Consider the following 16,134-nt stretch of genomic DNA (forward strand, 5'->3'; position numbering starts at 1 on the left):
CTTTGCCCGGGGATTTTATTCCTGGGATTGCATCCTTACTACGATGTGTTTCATTTGAAAACTGCATTTTCAGGTAAAACTAAAGCCTCATCCAGATCAGTGTGTCAGTCCTGAGAAGCTATTCGAATCACCACATGATTATTTAGGTACACAGAGCATATGCATGTTGGTGTAAACAGAAAATTGACTCCTTTGTAGTTAATGTTTCAGAAAATAATACCAATGAGATGACAATGGTACTGGCCTCATGTGGAGGATAAAGCGGTAGAAGATGGTTTGATGGATTGATGAACGCCTTCGGTGAAAAGTTGATAGTTGTGTTGTGGGTGATAAGAACCAGGAAGAATTTAGGAAGTGAATGTGGGTCACTGCATTATCGTTTCCCAAGGTATCAGTTTTTACCTGTCCAGCCTAAAATGCAATTTAAAGTTTTAACCTTCCCTGTTTTTAGGACTCTAAAATGCCAGGGTAAAGTGGCATATCTGCATTTTTAAACTGAAAACAGAGTACTATGGTGTTTCGGTGTCCATGGATGAAAAACACTGCCAGTGTTTTATGAGCTCCATTTCTGGCATTTACAACCAGTATTAAGTATGCTTTTTGGGCAGTTTGGGCCCATTTCATAGTGGTCTAGTGATCTACTGAGCCTCACTTTGATCACAGAGAGGATGTGGTTGTAGGTTTCCTGAGCCATTCTCACCCATCCATAACATGACAATGCCCTTCTTCATTCTACAACAGCCCACACTGACAAACCCCACCAGAAATGTGCATTTCATGTTTTCAAAGTGGAGGCTTACGATGCAAATTAAGGTGAACAACATCCTTTCTGGTATGCTTAGGCCACCATAGTTCCCCGACATGCTGGGGAATCAAAGGGCTCGAGCATATGCTCAGTTTGTTACAATTTATAGTTTCACAATTAGATATCACCACCTTTTACAGACTGGAACTTTAATGTTAAAACCGCTGTGGCTACCTGGCCACATAAGAACGTCACAAAATGTGGATGTGACTGGGAGTGGTTGTCTGTATGTCTGTGCCAGCTCTGTGGTTGGCTGGTACCCTGTTTAGGGTATGTCCGACCTCTCGACAAGTGCCAGCTGGGATATGTTCCAGTACCCCCTGTGGTGTGCAATGATACAGGGACAGATGGATACGCTGTCATTACCTGGCCTGCACTTTACCTCCAGCGAGAGAGGCTGGGGAGTTGTGAGTATGCAGCGTCTCTCTCATACAACTGGTCCAATTACCTATTTTCTTCAGTCCAGGTGCACAGAAAGCAAAGAGTGGACACACATATGGCCTCTGATGTTGTTCATCTACTTAAAGGTTCAAAGTGCAGAAATTAAATGTAAAACACAGAAGGATATGTATGTGTTTGGTTTGTGTAACCTTAGAATCAGTAGCCGGAACAGACAAACCAGCCATAACATGCGCTCTGCATTGTGACGGAGAATCTTACAACACAAACAAAGACGAACAGCATCCCTTGTAATATGCAAAGGCCACCTTAGATCTCCGGTGTGCATGGGAAAGAGAGCTTTATTCTTCAGTCATACTATTAGATGTCACTGAATGTTGCATACAAATCTAACCAAAGATAATACTAGTGATTGTATAGATCAGTAGCCATTCCCCTTCCAGTCTTGGATACCTGGAAACAGGGAGTCGAATATAGGGTAACTGATGACCTGTCTTGTAATCTGGTTCAGTGGTACACAGGGAAGGACCAGGAGTCATGTGTAAAAATGAGTACCCTCATATTTCCCCTACTGCTTCACCTTGAAAGACAGCGTGATTCCATTTGAGGTTTGGTATTTCCACCATGCAGCTCCTCCAGGAGACCACCTCACCGGCAGGCAATATCCTTGACATAACGGAACTTGATCTTCCAAGACTACATGCCATTCTCTTCACTGGTATCTGAAGACGATGTTTGACATTGCCACAGCTCAAATCAAATCAGATAAATATGAAGTGACCTACAATTTCTGTGTGTTCTGCAAATATGGGCACAGTTTGTTGTTTATGTTTGTATTCCAACTTGTGGGATCAAGGGCAGCAGACTGTGTGCACTTGTATTTCAAGACTTGTTTGTGGTCCGTCCCTAAAAATAGGAGCTGTCATAGTGAAGAATGAAGTGTTGAGTTTACCCACCACCATTTTACTAGACTTTACTTAATGTCTTATGGTGATATTGCGGAATATAACACATGGAGGACTTCTCTCTCACCCTATCCTTATCTAAGCATGTCAGGATATATAGTGGTCTTTGCATATCGGAAAGAAAATTGTATTTCTCTATTTATGTATGCGGATTATGTTTCAAAAAAAGCAAATGCATATTAGTACATGAACCCTCATAATTATTTTTTAAAGCAATTCTACACAAATGCATCCCAATATATTCTCCATGGAAGGGGGCCATAAGTAAAATAACTATTATTACTGTAAGTCTGTCTCTATGAACTAACTCTATCATCTGTGAAACAGACATAGTTGAAAACTTTGCAAATGAGAACGCAGGTCAGTGGTGTAGGACAATGTATTGATGAATTAAGAGTAGCTTTTAGGGATGAAGTCCACATGATAAAGTTAAAAAAGAACTCTCCCTGTGTACACAGATTTAGAGTTACACTGTGTAGCCATCCATTTATAATGACATATCCATGATGAACACCTTGAAGGGAGGAAAATGTAATTCTTGTCCTCGCCCTCAAAATGCGACTGTTTCCAACTATTCCCAAAACTCCCAGAATTTATTGTGCTCAGCGTGCTCTGAAATCTGATGCCTCATATTATCATGTTACTCAGCTACGCTTCCCCATCTGCTACAGAATCTATGAATACTATCTGTGTGTGAGTTGCAGGAACAGTGTGTGCACATCTGCCAGGAGTGCAAACACAATATCGCATCAGCTCACACCATTACAATGCACAACACTGTCGAGTGTGTGTGGTCAGTGTGAAATAATGAGCATTGTTAGCCATGAAGATGGAGCAATTACCAGCAACTTCATGTGATCATGATGAAGGCTAATAAACTGTTGTTATGCTGTTGTTTCTATGCAAACATGCTGTAGTGTGAGGCTCCAAAAACACTTACTCAGGCCAGATTTACAGTGGCACCATGATGAGTGTCTGACACATTCTGAAGGTCGAGCTGGCCCTTCGGCTGTGATGTGGATGAGGCATTTATGTCACTCTTTGAATTAGAGCAGTTTGAACATGCCACGCACCTCTGCAGCGATATAGGGTGGGTGAAATGAAGTACGAGACCATGTGGGAAAAGTAGAGTGCCACAGACTTCACCTTGAAGCTTTGATCTTCTCACAACAAGTTATGGCAAACTTCAGTGAGGACAGGGTAGACCTGTGGCCTGTAGGGTTGACACATTTTGGATTTAAAAATAAATGGGAACACGCTGCTGCTTGACAAGATTACACCAGCTAATATTTTTTACATGAATAAAACAACAAAATACAGTTCCTTGAAGTCAATGTGGAAAGGGTTATACAAAACTGAATATACCACCCAACCATAAGTGTGTTTTTAACCAGTGGGCGAACTATACCACGGCTTTTGGGGGGGGGGGGGGGGGGGGTCGTTGGGGGCGTGCCTCAGAGCAAGGACTTGCAGTGTATTTCCACCGGCTCTACTCGCCTCAGCTCGGCACGGCACAACACGGTTTAGGTTGCATCTCCACTACAAAAAGAAGTACCTACTTAACTCAACTCAACACATCCATTATACATATACAAGCCTGTACGTCAACTTGCCTTAAGTCAGCACATATCGCCACATATCCAACCTCCACACACGTATCAAATCTGAATCAAATCAATCAAAAAACAATATTTTGCCAATATTTGCCAAAATCTTACAAATCATGTTTCCAGGGGAGCTCAGGTCTCATTAAGGGGGCTGAGAACCCCCCCGGTCCCCCGTAGTTTGCACCATGTTTTTAACTATAAACATGACATGAACAAATCTGTTGCCCAACCAACTTTCATACAAGGTCAGTGCAAAGTTGCATCGCTCGTATGAGGTGGCACAATGGAAGCCATGCAGGAGATGTCAAATTGTCAGCTGTCGTGCAACTTTGAATATTTCAATGTATGTGTCAAAATCAAGTGGCGTGTGGTAGCAGTGATCAATCAGCGTCGATATTTTACCAATGTCACTCAATACTTTTCCATGTGTATTTAAGTCAAGTTAGTTACAGCCATAGCTTGTGATCAAGTTATTGAATAAAGGAGGTGATATGCCCCATATCATCATGTTTGCTATTTCCAGTTCAGTTTGTAAACTGCCAAGTCCTACCATTCATGAAATTCAGATATTATATTATTCATATATTGTATAAATATTCATATCTTTGAGCTCGCTGAGCATAAACATGATCTAATATACCGGCCTGGATTTCACCATGTTTTACTTGTTGTTGTACCCTTCTGTGTTCCAGCTTCTTCTGTTATTTCCATGTCAAAGCCCTGCACTCAGCACCAACCCTCTCTACCAATCAGTTGTTGTTGTTGTTGACATTTTAGTGTCGACTTGGCTCTCTAGGAATATTGCCAGAGCAGGTACCAGGTACTGTCCCTAATGGAAAAGCAAAGCAAAGCTGAGTGGTGCTCGAACTGTGTGATTGAAAGCGCCAATACACACTGGACCTTTAAGAAAAGGGATATCCTCCATATGGTTAGGCATGCAATACAAATGCAATGACACAACTAAAACCGGTAAAAACAATGGATAAAAAGGGTTTGTTTTATTCTTGTTGACAGGGTGCTACAAACAAGTACTTAGCAGAGACTGTCATCCTTGCTTTTACAAACACATCAATGGAGGTGGTGGATATCAGGAAATGGTAATGGGGGCAGTTATGTGTATTTTCCCCTCATGGGGAATCAAGCAAAAGGAGATGGTTGTTAATTAACTTTGTAGTCAGGAGGGAAAACGTTTGGAGGCGTTGAGATGTAAAATGTAATTAAAAAAAAAGGAAATGCAGCCTGTTGTGCTTGTACGTCTGGTCTGTGGCTGTCCATGCATGTGTGGGTGTGAATTGTCTCAGTCAAAGGTAAAGGGTGTTGCAATTTTGTCGACAGCCCTCCTGTACATTAATTAGGGTCCGAGCGCACAAAGTGCTATTTGCAATTATTTTCTTTGTTCATTTATGTGCACGCAAACATTGAGTGTGACGGTGTGATGAAAGAAGAGGTCGACTGACATTGTTTTTTTAATGACTGATCAGCTTTGTCAGTTTTGAGTGGAAAAATAAAGTTTTTGGTGACAGCAATTAAAAAAAAATAATCATAATAATTAAAACATTTCAATTAATTGGCCTGACCAATTAATCAGACTCCCTCTAGACAAACACCATGGACACAGAGTTAAACCTAAACCAAACTAGGTAACAATTGATTGTGAAGAATTATGGTACTAATTTATGACAATGAAGTTTGCAATTTTCATTTGTTTAATGAATATGAGTGTAAATGTGTATTTTATTTATTTTTTTCAGTCCCACTGGGATGGTTTGACGGGCAGACTGTCATTCAACAAGACAACTGGTCTTCGTACAGATTTCGACCTGGACATCATCAGTCTAAAGGAGGATGGCCTTGAAAAGGTAACTGTCATTTAAAATAATCTGCATATAAACATATGGTGCGTATTTCAAAAAAAAAAAGGAAGTAAAACTTCAGTGATGAGTATAGCATAAAAATAAATTAATGGATTATTGATTTTGGAAATGCATTTCACATTTGCCCCTTGATGTGGAACGGATAATGCAAATTTGACAGTATAATTTACCTCCTAACAAGGAAGCAAATTGGTTGCCTCAACATAAGCATAGGTTAGTGGATCATAAAGCAAATTGGATTAGGGCACACATTAGGGTGTTAATTGCAGACTCTCTTAATGATAATACGAGGTGATGCCCAAAATGGTGTTTGGTGGTAATGAGCTGAATAAACACGTTTTACAAAAGAGGGAGAAAATGAACTAAGAGGTTGGTAATGTAGACCACATTTTATGTTACTGTAAGGCAGAGTACCTTCTGGACTATAACAGCTTTTCTCTTCTAGAGGGCTTTTATACATTATGGATACATCAAATAGGGATAAGTCCCATTATGACTTCCTCAATAACCCCCTGAAGACTCAAGCCCATATAATAGCTTGAGCTTTTCAGCTTGTAACACTTCTATTCGAGAATGGGGCTTGTAACCCTGATGTGATGAAATTATTCAACCTCTTCTTTTTTTTTTCCCACCGGCATCTTGACCTGCATATGGTCAATTATGTTGAAGTACATTCTAATTACAAAAAAGCATTTGATGACACATTTGCATCTCCTTATGATAACTCTGACAAATCCCATGCACTCCAGCATGTTCTTGCTGATCCAGCATTACGCTGCGGACTGCAATTTATTTTTTATTTTGATATCCGTGGAATCAGCTTAACTATTTGAGCCTGTCAAGACGTGGATTTTTCTCAACTAATCCACTGTAATTGAATATTAGCCTATGTTTGACCTTGTGCTGGAAGTGCAGTGCTACTTTTCACTCGACACCAGCACATTCATAACTTAAATGGAACCCCCTCTGTATGGCTGCATGTGTAAATGCTTTGATATTTATTTTTTTCTTTAAACACGTGAAGTAAATTGAACTTATTGTAACTGGGTACAATCAGAGCAAGTTTGGCAAAGAAAAGAGCATTCACTGATATTTTTAAGTTGTCTTTGGTTTGCGACAAGCTGTAACTAATGTGCTTTTCAAATTAGAGCATACGCCGCTTTCTCTGGATTAGGCAGGGAGGACATTAACAGACATTTTTCATGCTTTTTTGTGTGTCTCTAAATGGTTCCTCCTCAAGCATAAACCCTAGTGAATATTAAAAGCTGCATTTGTAGTAATAAAGAAAGTGGTAAAAATGGAAGGAGGGTTTTGGTTGAGGGCCTTGACTTGCAAACAGAGATTGTTACAGACAGCCAGAAGACTATTTTCTGCTAATGATACGTTCCAGAGTGTGTCTCTACTATATGCAGGCTTTTTGCCTGAGGTCTTCTCGCATGTATAACTCCATTTATTTGTTCAAATCTCTTAGCTTTTCTTCCTGAGACAAAATTACACTACTTTACATTTTAACACTCCACGTTCTGTACCTTTCATTCAAATAAACTTTAACCCTTTCTGAATTATGTTTGTTTATTTTAGTGTCATTAAAGGTGGAGAGTGGGCAGGATGTTGTTGGTGTCAACGATAAAAGTTATTAAAATCAAGTGTTCTCAGAAAGAAATACATTTGTGCCCCTCCTCTATTTACAGCCTTAGGGAAATTGAGCCATGAACAGGAGACTTTAACCAATCACAGGTCATCTCTGAGAGAGAAAACACACCTACTGGCTCTTATGCTACTCTTACTCTGAATGCATGTCCCTTATTGCTACACCAGCATCATCTATGCTTCAAAGAAACCTGAACAAAAGAATGAGAGACAGACAATAAAAGCTTTAAAACAGCAGAGAGTTTCAGAGAGGGAGATTTTGTGTGATGTAATTATTCACATATATAATATATAGTGCGTCAAATGCTCATCTGGTGAGGAACTTCAGAAAAAAGCCTTTAAAAACCCTTCGGATTCAACTATAGTCAATAGTCAATAGTCAATAGTCAACTATTTTCATGTGAAATTGTTATATTTGTTAAATGAATCCTGCATGGTAACACACAATTGTTCCAGTTTCTTGCACTTGGCAGAGTTGCATTGATTCAGTTAAAACACAATGCAATTAAGAAAAATGTCATAGTAACAATGACGGAAAGGAAGTGGGTGAAAATGTGATCAATGTGCATGACTGTGCAAAAATGCACAAGCAAATTTTGCACTGTAAAATCCACATAAACAATCTACAGTATATGCAAGTATATAATGGTTGGCGTCGAGTTGTTGGGCTTCAGTATTATGACCATAGACTGTGTCTATGGAAAAGTCGAAGTTGTCTTCTGGTTGCAAAACAAACTCCCAAAAAAGCCTGGTGCTTTATGATTTGACTGGATCCGTGTCAGTTTTTGAAGTTCACCGATATCACTAAGATGCCCTCTCATATGTGCTGTACTTTACTGTCTATGTCATATGTTGTCATGGAAACTTAGTTTACAAACAAATGCATCATAACCTATTGAAGAAGACCTGAAACTAGCAACTAAGACCATTGACTCCTCAGTAAATGTTTACTGACAATATAACTTTCCCATAAACATTGAAATTGGGATCTTTTTTGCAATCAGTGGTATCTCCCTCTAGTGGCGCGTCAACAATTTGCTACTTCCTAGACTGACTCACTCTGCAAACCAGAAGACTGCTCACTTACAACCTGTTTTTAAGTTGTGCACTCCTTTCAAAATAATGTAATGTAGTTTTTGAAAACTGGCATAATTTAATATTTTCTTATGATATACACTTTCTCAAAATGTGTTTCTGTATATATGAACGATCGATTTTAACAAACCAATGTGCCTGATTTATGTTAAGACATTCACAATATTACATGTTTGCTGTCCATAACACTCAGGCCTGCTCATGTGAAGGCGATTCAGTTGATACAAAGGTGACTCATCTCATGCTGACAGATATGTGTCCAACCTGTCACCAAGGTGGGAGACTGGTTGCTGCTGGGGGTCATGACCCCCCTACAGACACAGCAAGCTCAGCTAACACACAATTCATCTTCCACAGGTGGGGAAGTGGAGCGCGTCAGGAGGTCTCAACATCACAGAAGTGCCAAAGCGAAAAGGGGTGAACATCACTGATTCCCTGGCTAACCGCTCCCTCATCATCACCACCATCCTGGTAGGTCACCTGTATAGACCAGTGTTTATCTCTCTCCAGGTTTCCATGAATACAACACTAAAAAGAGATTTGATCATCTCTGTGACATATTATGTTTGGATTTAAACGTAGCAAAAACAAATCATGTCTTACACATCTCATACTGCACTACCATTGTAAAATTACTGACCGTACCAGAACATGACATTTGTGTAATTATGCTGCAGTTAATATGCATATACTCGTGCCAAACCAGTCATAACCATTGGTAAACGTGATACAGAAAGCATTTTATTTTTTAATAAAATGAATGCGTAACAAAATGTGCCCAAAATGTGGTCCAGGGAGCAGCTTCCTCTCAGAAAGGGTTGCAATTAGATTCAAACGTTCAGAAGGAAGTGTTGTTTCCTCTTACCTGAACGTGGACATCATTTTCCCCCAACCAGTTATATCTGCCTTCTCCCTAGCTCTGGATCCTAATATGTCCCAAAATGTAACCGAGGAACTGCTGTAAAACCAAGCAGCATTTAATCATCTCCTTTTTTTATTTTAAGTTGAGCTCCGTTCATTATACCACAGCCACTGTGCAATATATCCGTGCTGTGGGGATGCTACTAATTCAGAGTTTTGGCCGACATTAATGGCTTAGTCCTGCTCTTTAGGTGATTTGAGGAAGCTTGAATGTATCACCGCAAATAGCTTCAAGCTGACATTCTACACCGCAGTCGAAGAATAATGCTTGCTTTTTTCTTCAATGACTAACATGGATCATCAACTGGCGAGGTGTTTTTTGTGGGATGTGCAGCTTTAGGTCATATGTTTCATTGTGTGTCTGCGGAGAGAGACCTAAAATCTCAAATTCCATTCCAATAGAGACAATGTCTTGCTAGGGCCGCATCCCAATTTGTATGTTATTTTCTATGAGCGATGCTTGGGTACCAATGGACCTCCTGTCATAATCCCGAGCAAGTCTCTTTGGTTACCGTCTTCTTCATCGTCTCTTTCCACCAACTGCACTGGTATGTAAAGGTGCCTGTGTGTGATCGCAAAGATCCATTTCAAAAGTAACACTCTTACAGGAGTCTAAAATTGAAATGAGTCAGCTGGAAAGAAGTCAGTTGGGGAGTGGATTCTAAACAGCTCAACTTAATTAGCTACCTGGCTGCGGCTGATGCATCGGCGGTTCACTTGGCAATGGCCTACTTTGGTTTCCTGAACTCAAACGATGTGTCATTTCAAAAATTACTGAAAATTCCAAGATGTACAATGATCCCTGTTATCAAATCCACGTGGGCGCTGTGCAGAGCCTAAGGCTCAGGAGCAGTGTCTACTTTGGCAAACGATCCTTTACCAGCGAATCAAATGAGATTTTTGACATCATCAGCATGTTAAGTGTAAAGTCTTAGAGGGGAAAAAAAATGAGTCGGGAGTGAGAAACAACGGACTTCTCCCGAGAATGGAATTAATTACATGTTCAGATGTTAAGGAAGAACTGGATGATCCCTCTCCCACTTTCACATCACACTGATTTGTAGCTCCCCGGTTGCATGTACTTAAGACTGTCACTGGATGCTTAGGTCTTTGTGGAGCTATCAGGGAGGTGCTGACGCAGATGTTCCCAGTATTTGCACCTTTTCAGGGCAGATGTACAAGCTACAACAATAAACACTATCATTATGCCCATGTTGGACCACAAGGCTGTAATTATGACAAGTGAGGTCAAAGCAGGACAAAATTAATGCCTACCAGGTGCCTTCTATGTTTGTTCTGTCTCAGAGAGGAGAAATGGAACAGGGACTTAAGTGGTGTAATGTTGAACTGGTGTGTATGAGGGGTGCTGGATGGGTTCCTCGCTGAGCACTTGAAGTGCTTCAAGTTCATTTTAAGTTTTCTGAAAAACTATTTTCTGAAAAGTGCATTTGAATATTTCTGACATGTTTCTTGATTTGCTATTTCACTGGGAATCATTAGTTTAAGATCATAAAACTGACAACATTTGGATCGCCGAAGAGAGTTTCAGCATTAATATCAATCTCCCCTCTTAGCGTAATGACACTGTATCAAACTGATTCCAGCGATGCATGAACAAGACGTCTGACAGCTTTATAGTGATAACTTTGTCGAGGAGATTAAGGCACTTAATGTGTTTTCCCCCTTACATTAATTGTTTGCACTCCATTGCCTGTAATGTCTCCGTGCAGGCCCACCTCCCTCCTCTTTCTGTTATGCACGCCCATGCTGTGACTGTGAGCGTAGGACTGGTATAAACACTTTGATTTGAGTTCAAACCTTGGGGAATAGCAAGAATTGGAAGGCTAGAAACAGATGGTAATGACTATTTTCCCTTAACATGCAAACTTTTTTTGATAAAGTTAATTGGACAAGTTGAGCAAAGTTTGTGGCTAAGCGCATATTCTCGAAACGCATTGTCATCAAGTATTCATATCTTATTATTTATTTAAGAGGCCATCCTAAATGTAATGTCTTAAATGCATTCATGTTTTAATGGTTAACAATTAAAGACGTTTATCATTTGCTGTATGTTTTTCTAAGCAATTTTATTTTTGGAATAAATTAGGTGAGGTTTACAGGATTGTTTACAAGCCCTAACAAAACAAAACTGTGTCCACATGCCACCACGACGTGATGTTGTATTTTTGTTGCCGCCTCTTCTTGCCTCATCATCTACTCATTCTCCCATTAAAACAATATCCTGGGGGAATAAAGAGTGCTTTGATTGCCCATTTTCTCTTTGACTGTACAGTTTTAGAAGAGAAAAAAAAAAGGCAGAGGGTCACCTTCACTATAGAGAATTAATTACTCTGCTTCTGAGCTCAGTTTGTAAATCATACATCTGGCTATTGGAGGCAATAAATAGTATTACAACCTTTGCATAAATGGACTGACATGTTTTCGAATGCACAGCAGGATATGCAATCTATCTGGCAGGGAAATGGTAACAGGCACTAAATAAAGGAAATCATTTATGGATTACTCTGTGTTAGTCATCGTCACTGCAGGCGGCCGCTCAGCCGCTCTCCCGCACAGGTTACTGACAACCGGTGAAGACAATGTCGTGTGCGCGTTACATTTTAATGCTGTGTTCTGCTCCCGATCTGCTCTGACACAGCCCAAACCCGTGAGCAGCGAGACAGGATATTACAAGGCAGTAAAGAGAGTCGGCTACCTGACCATAAAATGAACCAACCTGTGCTCTGTGCTGCTATATAGGTCAATGCACAGCAGAGTGTGTGGGGAAGACAGCAGGTTTGGATAGCTCAATGTTACAAGAACGCTGATAGCACAAGCGTTCCTTCTGTGCACATCACCATCCCTGCAGCAGACAAAGGTTTGCAATGTAAAAGACATTTACTGACTGTATATCAGAGTCTTTAAGTGTCTCAGGTCTCCTTCCACTAATACATCGACATGGGCAAAAGCCTCAGCAGTCTTTCATATTGTAACGCCCCGTGTAGCCGCACACTGAGCCAGAACCTGCTGTCACTGCCTGTTAAAGGCAACAGCGGCTCATCAGCTCAGATCACTTTACTTCAATTAGGTGGATGTGCTGAAACAAATTGAAAAAGCTGACCTCACCATTGCTTTTCATTTGATCTTTTGGGTCTGTGCAGGAGGAGCCATACGTCATGCTTAAGAAGTCTGACAGGGCGCTGGTTGGCAATGACCGTTTCGAAGGATTTTGCATCGACTTGCTTAAGGAGCTCTCAAACATCCTGGGCTTCACGTTTGAGATTCGCCTGGTGCCGGATGGAAAATATGGCTACCAGGATGACAAGGGCCAGTGGAACGGCATGATCAGGGAACTTATTGAACATGTAAGTTGTCTCTCACATTTTCACTAAAATTAAGTTTGACATTTCAAGACATTTGTTCATTTGCTTTTTTTTGTTGTTTTTTGAGTTAGATGTGAAGCCAGTAAACTTAGCAAATACCAGGCAAGTGGAGAATAATTTACAAAGCACAGTTCATCAATTTAGCCTCATGTGGTGCATTTGTGAAAATTGTGCTGTTGCGTGCCTCACACTGTTTTACATCACTGGATCATTTACTCATGTAAAAAAAAACAACAAGCAGGTACTCACCTGCTACAGCTGACCAACAACCAACAACAAACCAACAACTTTTGCCAAGTGAGACACAATATTTTTAGAAGTTACGGGGTAACTTGCTCACTCTCTCTTTTGCCCTTCTAGCTCACTCAACATGTGCAAATACAGCGACTCTCATCCATTTCTGACAAACTTTGGACTTCACTTTGCCCAGACTAATGTATGTAATCGAATTGTCTGAAAAATGTTCAGGTGTCCACTGTGTGCACAACAGCAAATTTAGTTTTCATATGTTTTTTGTAACACATGAAGCTCTGCAAGTTAATTATGGACCTTTAGAAGTATTGGTAGGCAGATTTGGATTGTGCATGGCCAGCTCTATCATCTAGTTTACAGTCTTAGTTGCTAAGCAAAGCTGTCTGCCGGCTCACTGCAGCAACATATGAACTTCCCAAGGATTAGAAGAGTGTTACAGGAGGGCAATTTACAGCAAGTAATTGTATTTTAAAAAATGGCAATATTTTTCCTTTAATATGTCTTGCGTCTATAATAATACAGCTCGATTCAGTGTGAGTGTTTTACATAATCACGTGAACTTACACAAACCTGCTGGTGTAGTGAATTTCCGGTTATGCCCTCCATGTGGACAGTGATATGGTTATGATTGAGTATGAGTCAAGGAGGAGACTGCAAAGCTGTCAGTTACATTTATGACACAATTATGTCAAGGTTGCCTAAATGTTACAAGTGCGTTGATGGAGTTCAGTGAGACAAACCACTTTTCCTTCAAGAGGGGAAACCAGGGGTCTGGGATGAGCATGTGAAATAAGCTACATATTTTAAGGAGAAGAACACACTGCCAGTCAGTTTCCTGAGGCTGAGCAGGCGGTGGCTGTTAACTGTTTCCAACTCAAAGATTCAGCGGCCATGAAACAGCCTTACATGGAAGTAATGGTGGCAATTCCCTGCTGGCATTTCATAAGTGTCCCTGTCAGTGCTCTCTCTTTGTCCTCAGTCCCATCAGGTCAGCGCTGTACTCAGCTGAAAACTTGTAATAGCTTAAGTGGCATTTAGTGCAGGGAATTGTATGGCAGGAGTCAATGGCTTGGTGCTGAAAGGGGTGGAAAAGGTGGGCTCCCTCTGCAGCACTTTACATCACCATCCAAGCTTTTTGCCAGATCCATGTTGATAACAATAACCTTGAAGCGAACAAATGGATTAAGAAAGGTGGAGAACGCTTGCATGAGATGGAGATGCATGACTGCATCATTAAACGGCAAACGCATGCTTTGTATAAGTCTGATTTAAAGAGAGATGGTGCAGGTGTTCATTAGTCTCTTCATTAGCTCACAGTCAAAGAGAGAAAGAGGGTGAGTGTGGTATGTGATCATTGTAGGTGTAGCATCTAGTGAGTGAGACCTCTGTACTCTGCTTAAAAGGAAGAACATGCTGGTGAATACACAGTGTGTGTATATATATATATATATACCAATGTGTACCTCCATTTACTTTCGGTTTAAAGCTTCAGAAATTGGAAAATTATAAAGCAGCAAATAAATACAGGTAAAGAAATGCATTTGAACAATATTTATTTTGATAGCACTCCTATATATTTAAACCTTTAAGGTCTATTGCCTCTGTAAATAGCCGCAGAAGTGAAGATTAGAATCTGCACTGCGAGTTATTGCTTTTACTGTTGCTTATCGCATGACCAAGAGTGCATGTCGCCGTCTTTGCGGATTTTTCAGTCGCTTCTATTTTGTGGTCTACTGCTTTCCTCGCCTTTGTCAGTATGGATGAGCTGTTTGTGATTCAGCAGACCTGAAACATAAACTTTAAGGCGAGCTCAAGAAATCTGACCCTGGAATGATACAAAGGCTACAGATTCCCTGACAGCGGACTACAAACCGCTGCAGCTCTACTTATTTTGAAATGCTGCAGTGGCATTTTTGCGACAACTCGGTATTCACACAATATACTGCAATTAAATTAATCGTGCACAACATACAGAAGGTAAAAATAAAGGGCCAATGTCATGCTTTTATCTGTTCAATTTGTATTCATAACTACTTCGTATTAACCTCGTAAAAAACCCATTTGCCCCTAACACAGATAAATAAGATCTATAACAGGATCAGTGCGTTTACTTAAAAAGGGTCATGACATTAGATAAGGTCTGAGGCAGTATAGAAAACAAGGGAAAGAGTCAGTTTAAGCTGGAATTAATGCTCAAGTCTCGTGTATTAAATTGCACGTTGTGTGCCTTTATAAATCACAGTTGCATTGCAGAAATTACCCAAAAGTGTTTGATTGACATGTTTTTAAGAGAACAAGACTTGGGTTTATTAAAATCACTTGTAAGCCTTCATTCATTCTGTAATTCATCAAGCTCTGTGGCACAGAGGAGAGGTGACCGAAATCGAGTTAAGCTCAGTGTGTGCAGCATACAGTACGGGCGTGTGTGTGCCTTATTATGCAGTATGTTTGGAACATGACGCTACTACACATTTTACTCCCCATGTAACCGAGGTCTCCGAACGAGAAAGTGCAACGTTGCCAAGTGCATGGATCCAGTATTGTTGAACATTATTAGCCTCTGTGTAGTCACAAGGGTTGCTGCGTTGCCAAAGGGCATTGTTTGTAAGGCGCTAAATGATGCAACAGGCCTTGTTAAACTTGATTTAGTCACAATAGACGATCACTTTAATCATGCTGTGATGCAAATGTTAATGGCGTGCTTAGCACATCGTTTGTTTCTGTCATGGTAATTTATCTTTGCTTCAACAGAAAAGTTGAAGCAACCTCTCATCCTCTCATCCTCTGCATCCTCTCACACAGAGAGATGGTTGGCTACATTCTGGCCTGAATAAGAAGCTACGGTGGAGGTTTACATGTTAGGAAAAACATGATTTATTATGTTGGCCTGATTAAAATGGGACTTTTAAAATATATATAATCAGTCTGACTGAAATTGTACTAAATCAGTTTTCTCAAAATCAGACTAACAAAACTGCATATTGCAGATGAGAGTGAAATGAGTTTTGCATGTCTACAGTATATGTTCCACAGACCCGCCCACAGGTTTTAACCCAGAACAGAAGAAGCGAAAAACAACAACAGCGTTTATGAACTGACGAGGAGACTGAATGTAAGCTCTCTTAGCTTCAAGAATTAAAACATTATGATGTTAATTTGTGGTACAAAGGCAAAGAATGGTGC

At 40.3% G+C, this 16,134-nt stretch overlaps 1 protein-coding gene across 1 annotated transcript in view; it reads left to right on the forward strand.

Annotated features, from left to right (window-relative positions):
- Nucleotides 1-16,134, forward strand: part of grik3 (glutamate ionotropic receptor kainate type subunit 3) — a 124,827-nt gene that overhangs the window by 72,610 nt on the left and 36,083 nt on the right. Inside the window, exons 8-10 of the mRNA XM_058647563.1 lie at nucleotides 5,528-5,635; nucleotides 8,753-8,866; nucleotides 12,478-12,681. Coding sequence (XP_058503546.1) covers nucleotides 5,528-5,635; nucleotides 8,753-8,866; nucleotides 12,478-12,681 — 426 coding nt within the window. The remainder of the gene's footprint in view (nucleotides 1-5,527; nucleotides 5,636-8,752; nucleotides 8,867-12,477; nucleotides 12,682-16,134) is intronic.

Source organism: Solea solea, chromosome 13 (assembly GCF_958295425.1).
Source record: "Solea solea chromosome 13, fSolSol10.1, whole genome shotgun sequence".
In the NCBI taxonomy this organism is placed as follows: Eukaryota; Metazoa; Chordata; class Actinopteri; order Pleuronectiformes; family Soleidae; genus Solea; species Solea solea.